This window comes from Pristis pectinata, chromosome 31 (genome assembly GCF_009764475.1).
Source record: "Pristis pectinata isolate sPriPec2 chromosome 31, sPriPec2.1.pri, whole genome shotgun sequence".
Classification (NCBI taxonomy): domain Eukaryota; kingdom Metazoa; phylum Chordata; class Chondrichthyes; order Rhinopristiformes; family Pristidae; genus Pristis; species Pristis pectinata.
The window spans coordinates 13577029-13588429 of record NC_067435.1 but is presented as its reverse complement, the minus strand read 5'-3'; the positions used below and the strand labels follow the sequence as shown (position 1 = coordinate 13588429).

The window sequence follows — 11401 nt, the reverse complement described above, 5'->3', positions numbered from 1 at the left end:
TGAAAGACTCTGGATAGATGTATCCAAGGCTGGATTCCGTTAGCCTTCCTGACTGGGGCGAGGTTGGTCAACTGAGATTAGAGCTCAAGGCAGCACTTCGGTGCCTTTAAGTAATGGTGCACTGGGAAATGTTGCATTTAGTAATCATGCAGCCATTAATTATTTGCTGGATAGTTGTAGTACTCTGGACAATGGAACTCCAATTGGTTTCTTCCCCTTGCATGGCCACAGAGCCTCCACCAACTGATGTCCCTGAGAGCTGAGACCTCGGGGTACAAAACTGTAAGCTGTCCATTTGTCTGGGCACTGGCCTAAGATGGGGCTGTGCGGTGAGTGTCCTGTCTCGCTCAGATCAGGTGGAAACAATCCCTCAGAGCATAAAGTATGGCTCTAAACAATATTCCATTAGGACTGGTAATGGAGGGGAGGATGTGGAGAAGGTACCTGAATGGCAGACATAACTAACATAAAACAATATTATAAATTAAAATACCTGAAAGGATCTTTGTTTTAATAGGGTTGTCCAACTGCATTCAAGACCTTTACACTTTAGTCTGAGATGGAGGAGAGGAACATTAGTATCCTGTAGCTGGTCCTGTCCCCTGCCCTGGTGTATCTGCTCACTGTACGTATACAGTCTTGGTGCCTGTACATGTTTGCATTGGGTGGGATTCTATCTGTGCCATGTAGGTTGAGACACAGAGCTGCAAGGTCAGGTGTTAATAGAGAGGACTGGCCATATTAGAAGTGGTCTTTACACCTTCCATTTGTTGCATCCCTAGCCCTCAACTGTTCACTGGAGGTGACATGACATTAGGAGGGACTGTGGTGTAATTGAGAGCAGGAGGCTACGAAGAGATGTTGGCTAATTATCTGAGTAGCCAAACTGTGACAGATAGGGTTCAGTGAGAGGAAGCGAGCTCATTGACTGCCAGCCTAAAATCTTTTCCAATGCTGTGGGCCTTCAGTTTCTAGCAGAGAGTAGCTGTGTAAGTGGCTTATCCTGATCCACACTACAGCGAAAAGTGTCAATGGACAGAACATTGAAAATGATAACAAACAAAAATCTGAAATAGAGAAAATGCTGGAAACACTCAGCTATCAGTCAGCATCTGTGGAGAGAGAAAGAGTTAACATTTCATGTAACATTAGCTCTACTTTTCTTTCTACAGATGCTGCCTGACCTAATTCCAGCATTTTCTGAAATCAATCTGATGATTCCCCATGCTGTTGCTGTGTGTCCCATGGCTCATTGCTAGGTAACACCCACCCCATCGAGAAGTGCAGGCAGGACTCAGAGCTGTTGTGTCCCAATCACAGGCTTTTTTGAACATTTAATATCACTGTCACCTCAGATTCAGAAGGTCATGGTTTGAAGTCCTAACACACTTGCACTGAGGATGTGCTGTGCCACCGGAGGGATTGCACTCACTGCAGGGGGCAGCACTAAAGGAATGTCGTGCTGTTGTATGGAATTCAATAAAACTTCATATGGTCACATTACTGTTGTGGGAGCTTGCTATGCAGAAAGTTGAATGCAGCATGTCCTTCACTACAAGAGCAATTGACTTTAGAACTGTTTGTGCCTTTTTGGGTCCTGATGGGTATTAAGTGCCCATCTTTCATTTGCCTATTGGTATTTTCTCCAGTATACAGCCCAACTCCAGAATACATGTGACCATCTGTAAGCTGTTTGCTAATGGTTTCCCTTCTGTCAACATGACAGAGGATCTACACCCTCACTCCCCACCCACACTACATTCTTTCCCCCTCCTTCCCTTCCCCCATCCCCTTACCCATCACTACCATTCTCCTCCAAACAAAGTACCATATTCATTTAATGCTTCCGGTCCAGCCTGAAAGGCAGTCATTTAGAGGAGGAACATACAATTCTGGCTAATTACCCGAATCCCAGTGGCTGATTATCTCTGTGTTACCCCTTTACTCCCTCCTCACTCTCACACCTTTTGGAGTTGGGCAGTTTTAAGTCGTCTTGTTGTTGAACCTCCATGCATTAGGGAGATCCTGCTGCAGGTGTGTGCATGTGGAGAAGCTGGGACAGGTACTGGTCAATTGACTTGTTCATCACCTTTCTCCGTACTGCCTCCTCCTCTTGCACCTTGTTACTGGAGCACTGTTGGTTGTGACAATCAGAAAGCTGAAGCCGACTGAAATGTGAAGAAAGCCTTTAATTTCTAACAATCATGCATCAAAATTGATGATTCCTTTAAACTGACAAGCTTCTTCATTCCCGCCACCCCCCCCCCCCCCCCACTCCCCCCCCAGGATCCTTGCTGACCAGGTCTGCCTTCAAGGATAAAGTCAGAATCCATCTTGGGCTCTGACTAATGTCTGGGGTGAGCAGTCAATCCCCAGGGGAGTGGGAAGGCAGTAAGGCCCTGTGTCATTCCCACTCTTCACCCCCAATTCTCACTGGGCAAGCTATAAAACAATTGCCACCTCCAACATTTGTGCCTGGGGTCTTTCCTGTGTTGCTAGAATATGTTTGCTGCTACTGCCACCCTCCTCAGCCTTCTGACAAGCTCCTTTCCCTCTGCAGCCTCCCACACTCGGAAGGAGGGTGAATATGTCATCCAAAGTGACTGGTGAGGAATGAGACGCCCATATGTTAGGGTAATGAAGGAATGGGTTGTGGTTTCAGGGGATGTCAGATAGATGCTGGGTGGTAAATATCTGTCAATGAGGCTACAATATGGTGCAAGGCTTCTTGTCTTTGAAAGGATTCTCAGAGGTTGGAATTCCTGTCAGCAGTGGGTCTTTCGTCGTGTGCTCCTCGCAGTAATTCATCAGGTCTGTCGCAGCTTTTGAAATCTAGGAAGAAGGGAAAGGAAATGAGGTGAATCGGGAGAAAGAGAGAGAGAGACTGAGTGATGAACAGCATGAGGGGATGTATGGCGGAAGCCCAACCTGTGTGACTAATCGCTAATCCAAAGTTAATGACCATGAAAATGAGGTGAAAGATCATGCTGTCAATGAAGGCAACACTCCCTTTTCCTTACATGAAACCTTTCATAGCAATTCTTGCAGGAACCAGCCCTTGCATTGGTTCCCATAGTGGTTAAGTTGTCTGGCTTCCACAGGTCCTTGCTTTTCTCATCTCGGGCACAAGACTGTGTGATGACTATGGACATTTTCCCTCCCCACCCTCAACAATACAACCACCCTGGAGCCTGAGAGAACAAAGGGCCATCAACATATGTAAAACCAATAAATCACATAGGAAATTACGGGAACCCTACTCCATGAACGGTGAGAATGTGGAACTGGCTCCCAAAGAAGGTGACTGAGGAGAATAGTACTGTTGTGTTACTGTGGTAAAGAAGTGCTTAGAAAAGTCCTCGATGGAACAAAGACCCCAAATCTGATAGGACAAATACCCTGCTTGTGATCAATATCCACATCAATTCCTTGAGTTGATGTCTGAAATTGGTCTGAGTTTATTTCATGTAGCATGAGTGAAACAAAACAGGATTAAGCAAACTTTTAAAAAAAAATAATGAATTACTGAGAGATGGAAATGAGATCGTTGATAATTTTTTTTGTGGATTTAATGAAAGAATGTGACATGCTGCCAGATTTTTTAAAAGCCTTAAATTCCAGTAACATGTCCACTCTGCTTGGCTAGATTTGTCAGTAATTTTATTATTCACTGTTTTTCCTACAGAATTACTGTCACGAACCAGCAACAAAAGAAACACACTGAGCATGATTCAGTGTTAAAAACTATTTTATTAATCACTACTATTGATAATACGTAAAATAAAAGTAAAAATGTTAGTATGTTAGAATTCAAGAATGTTAAACCTCGAACGTTAACCCCAAAACTAAACTCTTCGTGTGTGTGTGTGTGTGTGACAAAGTCCAAAACTCCCAGTTCCTGAATGGTTCTTAAAGTTCAGTTCCGCAAGCCATAAGGTGAAACATGAGCAAGGGCTTCTTCAACAACCACCGTTGTCTGAAGATAAGATGTAGATGTAGAAAAACATAGAGAGAGTACATACGAAATCCAAATGTTCCATGATGGAACCCAAACGACACTTCAGTGTTTACTCGGTAGTGACTTCCTCACCCCGAAAAGCATCCGAACCGTGGTCGTCCACACACAAATACCTGTTTCCTTCTACAGGTCAGCAACAAAGTGAACTCCACCGGATTACTTCCAACTTCCATACATGGATTTCAGTGGCAAACACAGTTATTGTTTCTCATCCATCGATAGAGAAAACAAGCAGGCTGGTGTCTCTCTCCCTTCTCTCTCTCTCTTTCTTCTTCTTCTTCCACAACGTCATTACGTCCTTTATCTTCTATTGACGTAAGCACGCCCCACACACACATACACACACACTATCTTAAAGGGACTTTCACTGAGTCCATAACAGTGGAAGAAGAAGAAGAAGAAGAAAGAGAGAGAGAGAAGGGAGAGAGACACCAGCCTGCTTGTTTTCTCTATCGATGGATGAGAAACAATAACTGTGTTTGCCACTGAAATCCATGTATGGAAGTTGGAAGTAATCCGGTGGAGTTCACTTTGTTGCTGACCTGTAGAAGGAAACAGGTATTTGTGTGTGGACGACCACGGTTCGGATGCTTTTCGGGGTGAGGAAGTCACTACCGAGTAAACACTGAAGTGTCGTTTGGGTTCCATCATGGAACATTTGGATTTCGTATGTACTCTCTCTATGTTTTTCTACATCTACATCTTATCTTCAGACAACGGTGGTTGTTGAAGAAGCCCTTGCTCATGTTTCACCTTATGGCTTGCGGAACTGAACTTTAAGAACCATTCAGGAACTGGGAGTTTTGGACTTTGTCACACACACACACACACACGAAGAGTTTAGTTTTGGGGTTAACGTTCGAGGTTTAACATTCTTGAATTCTAACATACTAACATTTTTACTTTTATTTTACGTATTATCAATAGTAGTGATTAATAAAATAGTTTTTAACACTGAATCATGCTCAGTGTGTTTCTTTTGTTGCTGGTTCGTGACAAAATTGGGGGCTCGTCCGGGATAGTTCCCAAGGTTAACGAGTGTCGTCTGGGATTGTACCCCAGATTAACGAGATTCGTCCGGGGTCCAATCCAAATTCTTTTTAATTGGCTTGTGTGTGTGGAAACCAGCAGCAATGGATATTAAGGCATTTTTGGAGTCACCAACCCAAAAGGGATTGGAGGTGGCGAAAAAGGATGATTTGATAAAGATTGCTACAAGGCTAAACCTTACAGAAGTAAAGCAGTCTATGAGAAAGGCAGATATTCAGAGACTGATAGCTGGCCATTATGTGGAAAAGAAGGTGTTTGAGAAGGAAGTGTTAAAACAGTTTCCTGGCAGTGAAATAGCCAGGAAACGAGAGCAAAAGAGATTAGAAGCTGAACGACAGCAAACCCAGTTAAAGATAGAGGCTGAACGAGAGCAAAATAAATTAGAAGCTGAACGAGAGCAAAAGAGATTAGAGGCTGAACGAGAACAAACCCAGTTAAAGATAGAGGCCGAACGAGAGAAATTAGAGACTGAACAAAAGCTAACTCAGATGAAGATAGAGGCTGATCTAGCAATGAAGCAGATGGAATTGAAGAGGATGGAGCTGGATAGTGAGGAGAAGGAGAAACAGAGGCAGCATGAGTTACAAATGAAGCGTAGGAGTTTGGAATCTGATTCTGATGATGGGTTTTTAGCCAGCAGGGAGGTTCGATTAGTCCCTCCGTTTGAAGAAGATCAGGTTGATCAGTATTTCCAACATTTTGAAAAGGTTGCTGTGAGTTCAAACTGGCCAAGGAAAGGATGGGCTCTTATGGTACAGAGTGTGATTAAAGGTAAAGCTCAAAAAGCTTATTCTGCTTTGTCTGTTGAGGATGCAGCTGATTATACCAAGGTAAAACAAGCTATATTGAAGGCCTATGAATTGGTCCCTGAGGCTTATAGACAAAAATTCAGAGACTTGAGGAAATCTGCAGATCAGACTTATATGGAATTTGCCAATGGAAAGAGAATATGTTTTGAACGATGGTGCCTGGCTAAAAATGTAGATGGGGATTATGATAAATTGACAGAATTGATACTGGTGGAAGACTTTAAAAGATGTGTTCCAGCTGAATTAACAACATATTTAAATGAAAAGGCAGTGGAAACTTTACAAGAAACTGCTAGGTTGGCAGATGATTATGCTTTAACCCATAAATCCAAATGGGGACAACCTAAAACCTTTCAAAAGAGTTACAAAGACAATCCAGGTAAACCAGAGATTAAATTGGGAGGTAATCAAAAAGGAAAGGATGAAAAAAAGCCAGGGCTGGAGAAACCTGTTGAGCGTACTTGTTATTACTGTAGGAAACCTGGCCACGTGATATCTAATTGTGCCCTTTTGAAGAAAAAGAAGGAAGCTGGGCCCAATGCTTGCTTTCAGGCAATTAAAAATCAAAAAGGTTTAGGAGATGCTGTTAAAGATCAGTCCTTGCAAGAGGGAAAAGCGGAAAAGTTGGAGGAGGTGAGAAAAGAATTCCGTTCGTATGTATCAGAGGGTTTTGTTTCACTGAATGATGAGTCACCCCAGGTGCCAGTGAAAATTCTTAGAGATACTGGGGCTAGTCAATCTCTCTTGCTGGACAGTGTTTTAAATTTTGGTGAAGAAAGTGACACTGGTGAAGTAAATCTAGTACGAGGCGTTACAGGTGAGACCATGTCTGTCCCTTTTCACAGGGTGATTTTAAAGTCAAAGTTCGTAGAAGGACCAGTCGAGATAGGGATAAGACCTAGTTTGCCAGTGGAAGGAGTTTCTTTGTTATTGGGAAATGACCTTGCAAATGGAGAAAGTGATCTTGTGGTACGGTTAACAACCAAACCAAGGATTGATGAGTCTGAGGATGATCCAGATGTTTACCCATCATGTGCGGTGACTCGAGCTAGAGCTAGAGAATTAGCCAAGACAGACAGTCCGGTGCAGTCTGATGTGGTTCCTTGTGACAGTCCTAAACAGGAAGAAAATTTTAATGCCTTATCTGAGACTTTTCTGTCTTCACTGGAGGATCAACATCCTTACAGTGAGCCTGAATTTAAAGATTTGTCTTTGTCGAGGAAGGATTTTATGGTGGAACAGAAAAAGGACCCTGAGTTGACAGAATTGAAAGAAAAAGCACTCTCATGTGAGGAGATTGAAAAAGTGCCAACTGGATACTATGTCAAAAATGGAGTGTTAATGAGGAAATGGAGACCTCCTCATGTTCCTGTTACTGAGGAATGGGAAGTTATTCATCAGGTTGTTGTTCCAAAAGTTTATAGGGATGAGATTTTAAACCTGGCCCATAGTATGCCTTTGGGTGGTCATTTTGGTGTGAATAAAACTGTAGGGAAGATCTTGAAACAATTCTATTGGCCTGGTTTGAGAAAAGATGTGGTGATGTTTTGTCGAACCTGCCACACATGTCAGATGGTAGGTAAACCAAATCAAAAACCCCCTGTGGCTCCTTTGAAACCAATTCCTGCTTTTGGTGAACCCTTTTCGAAGGTGATTGTGGACTGTGTTGGCCCCTTACCAAAGTCTAAGACTGGAAATCAGTATTTGTTAACCATCATGTGTGCCACTTCTAGATTTCCAGAGGCAATACCCCTTAGAAATATTAAGGCCAAGACGGTGTCAAAGGCTCTTGTAAAATTTTTTACCTTGTTTGGTTTGCCAAAAGAAATCCAATCTGATCAAGGTAGTAATTTTATGTCAAAAATTTTTCAACAAATAGTCTATGAGCTGGGAGCAAAGCAGATTGTATCATCTGCATATCACCCAGAATCTCAAGGAGCTCTGGAGAGATTTCATTCTACTCTCAAAAATATGCTGAAGACTTATTGCTTTGAAAACACCAAGGATTGGGACGAAGGTATCCATTTACTTTTGTTTGCCGTTAGAGAATTGATCCAGGAGTCAATCGGATTTAGTCCGTTTGAGCTTGTGTTTGGACATAGGGTGAGAGGACCTTTGGAGTTGTTAAGAGAGCAATGGGTTAATGAGGAAGTTCACTTGAGTCTGTTGGACTATGTCCAAAAATTTAAAACTCGGTTGGAGAGAGTCTGCCAGCTAGCGAGAGAGAATCTGAAAACAAGCCAGATAAGAATGAAGACATATTTTGATAGACGTGCTCGGCCTAGGACATTCGCAGTGGGGCAAAAGGTGTTGGTATTTTTCCCTAGCCAAAATAATCCCTTGCAAGCTCGTTTTTCTGGACCCTATGTTATTGAATCTCGAGTGACTGATCTAACATATATAATCAAAACACCAGATAGACACAAGAAAACACAACTCTGTCATGTAAACATGCTAAAGCCTTATTATGAGAGGGATTCAGTTGTGGCCTTGGTGGATGGTGAAAAGGTTGTTTCTAGAATGCCTGATGTTGATGTTGAGGAAGGCCAATTTAGACCAAATATTGTTCCATCGAAACTGAAAAACCAAAATATCATGGAGAACCTTGAAACGAAGTTGGACCATTTACAAGTTTCACAAAAACAACAGATGAGAGAATTAATTTTAAAATTTAAAAATCTGTTCCCAGATGTTCCAAACAGAACATCGATAATTACCCATGATGTTGATGTTGGGGATGCAAAACCAATCAAACAACACCCATATCGAATGAATGTGGAAAAAAGTAAACTTGTTGATCGGGAAATCAAATACATGTTGGAAAATGATATTATTAGACATTCTACTTCAAATTGGAGTTCGCCCTGTGTTATTGTACCTAAACCTGATGGAACTGTTAGATTTTGCACAGATTACAGGAAAGTGAATGCTGTAACAAAGTCAGATGCTTACCCTATTCCTAGGGTGGATGATTGCATAGACAGAGTGGGAAAGGCAAAATTTCTTACAAAGATTGACCTATTAAAAGGGTACTGGTGTGTTCCATTAACAGATAGAGGAAGGGAGATTTCAGCCTTTGTAACCCCTTCTGGATTGTATGAATACAATGTTTTGCCATTTGGAATGAAAAATGCTCCGGCAACATTTCAAAGAATGATTAATTCAGTGATTCATGGGTTAAAACATACAGATGCCTACATTGACGACTTAGTGACTGGGAATGATACTTGGGAAGATCACATCTCTGCGTTAGAAAGGTTGTTTGAAAGACTTTCCAAGGCTAACCTTACAGTTAACTTGGCTAAAAGTGAATTTGGCCATGCCACTGTGACGTATCTTGGTTATGTTGCTGGTTTGTGACAAAATTGGGGGCTCGTCCGGGATTTGAACCCGGGACCTCTCGGTTGGATACAAGCAGGCTGGTGTCTCTCTCCCTTCTCTCTCTCTCTTTCTTCTTCTTCTTCTTCTTCCACAACGTCATTACGTCCTTTATCTTCTATTGACGTAAGCACGCCCCACACACACATACACACACACTCTCTATCTTAAAGGGACTTTCACTGAGTCCATAACATTACTAATGGTCTTTCACCTGTTTTACACCATTTGCCCAGTGAGTTTTAATCTGATCCCAGATTCTTCCATACTGGAAGTCAGTGAGCCAATTTGAGGCAGCATCTCAACCGCAAAGTCAGGGTGTCCTGTGGTCAGAACGGAAGGTCATTGTGTCCAGAGTGACTTGATCAGCACCGTCCACCCCACCCCTTCCCTCCCCCCCCCCCCCCAGGTCAGTCACCCACTGACTATCCCTCCCCTTCAGCCAGTCCATGACCCCCTGTCCATCCCCCTTGCCCAGACCCCATTTCTTACAATATAGTGACCTGAACTGTATCGGGTGCTCCATGTGTGGCCTAACCAAGATTCCCTCAGCTAACTGTAACTCCCCCATTCTTCAACCCTAGTACTTGGTTTGAATGGTTTTAACTGTCGTGTTAACCCGTGGTACAATTTAGTGATTAGTGCATTTGTACCCCTTTGTTCATCTACCCTACCTAATCACTCACCTTTCAAGTAATGTGATCTGCCTATTTTTCCACCAAAATGTACTACCTAGTATTTATCCGTGCTGAACTTCATTTGCCAATTATTTGCTGTTCAGTCATTTTGGTATCAGTCCACTGACCAGCCTCCCTTGAGCTACAAACTGTGCCCTGACAAATTCTCCAGAAAATCTCTTGACCAATTGGCACTGCTAAGGCAAGACTCTGACCTTAATCCTGTCGATGCCAGCCTCCATCCGCAGCTGTTCCACCGCCTTCCTGGTGTGGGCAACGTGATTTGCAGTGACTGCCTTTGTGGACATTGTTGAGCCTGTGCGAACTACAGTCAGCAAGCCCAGCAACAGTCCTGAGCGAAGCAAAACAGAGCAGAACTCAAGGGGTAAATACAAGTGTCCATCCACAGAATACTGTAAGCATCTCAGTAAAGTCTCAGCATTTGTTGGAACAACAAGCTCCATGAAACACGACCCCTTATGGATTTCTATCCCTCTCTAGGCACACACAGAGACAGATTAAACCAGAACTGGAGGAGGGTCGGCTGCATTCTAGGGAGTGACCAACCTCCGAGTAATGGCATCAGGTCTCGGACTCAGCGAAAGACAGACCAACAAATGGAGGGTAGTTAATCTGAAGCCCCACATCACTGCATGTGTCTGGGTCAGTGGTCCCAGTTATCCATCTGTTTTCCCCAAAAAATCCATAACCTGCTGGTTCTGGTTTAGTAGTACAGTAATTTTATTCTTAATGATGTGAGGCTCAGTGATGGACAGCTTATCACTTTCTCTTGAGTCGGACACAGGTCCCTTCCACTTTCTGCTCCCTTGATGTTGTGCTCAACTCAAAGGATCTTCCAAAAGGCAGAGGATCACCTCAGTGCTGGCTCTTCACTGCCCCCTGCATCCCTGGGGGTTTGCTGATTAAATTGTGACTGTGCAATCACCATCTGTAATTGGCTGGTCAAATAATTTCCCCTCCAAAGGTAGCCGTGGGCCAGAACTATTGAAGCAAATTCATCAAATAACTGCACTGATGCTGGTATGTGAATTACACCTACCCCTCTCTCTCCTCCCTCTTCTGATGATATTACAGCTCAAAGTTTCATTCCTAGTTCCATTAGCATTCCTTAGCTTTAGGCTCCTATTGCTCTTTACGTCTGAGCAGTCCCACAACAGGCGGTGTCTTCGAGAACATCCAGCACAGATGGTTTTTGATGGAAGGCCTTACAAAGCACCACCAAAGCCTCACAGCAGCTGCTGCTGGTGTGATGTCAATGCTTAAACCTACTGTCCGTTAACAACAGTATCTCCCGTTTATATGTCACCTTTAACTTAGCAAACTGTCCAAAGATACTCCACAGGAGTGTAATCAAACAAAAATTAAGGTGTTAGGATGGATAACCAAAAGTTTGGTCAGAGAGGTTTTAAAGAACATCAAAAAGACAGAAAGAGAGGTAGGGTGAAGGG

The 11401-nt window shown here is 43.0% G+C and overlaps 1 protein-coding gene across 1 annotated transcript; it reads right to left on the bottom strand.

Moving 5' to 3' along the window:
• Positions 1-2399: 2399 nt before the first annotated feature.
• On the bottom strand, positions 2400-10240 carry LOC127584916 (guanine nucleotide-binding protein G(I)/G(S)/G(O) subunit gamma-7-like). The gene is made up of 2 exons (XM_052041932.1): positions 10148-10240; positions 2400-2832 (listed from the first exon to the last, which is right to left on the bottom strand). The coding sequence occupies exons 1-2, from the start codon at positions 10238-10240 to the stop codon at positions 2707-2709; spliced, it is 219 nt and encodes a 72-aa protein (XP_051897892.1). The 3' UTR covers positions 2400-2706.
• Positions 10241-11401: the final 1161 nt, after the last annotated feature.

Bases quoted from the DNA above. Each gene is read 5' to 3' on its own strand.
- LOC127584916 (XM_052041932.1), bottom strand. From the start codon at position 10,240: ATGTCCACAAAGGCAGTCACTGCAAATCACGTTGCCCACACCAGGAAG. The intron at 2,833-10,147 runs GTCAGAGTCTTG...CCTTCTTCCTAG, and splicing joins CTGGCATCGACAGGATTAAG to ATTTCAAAAGCTGCGACAGA.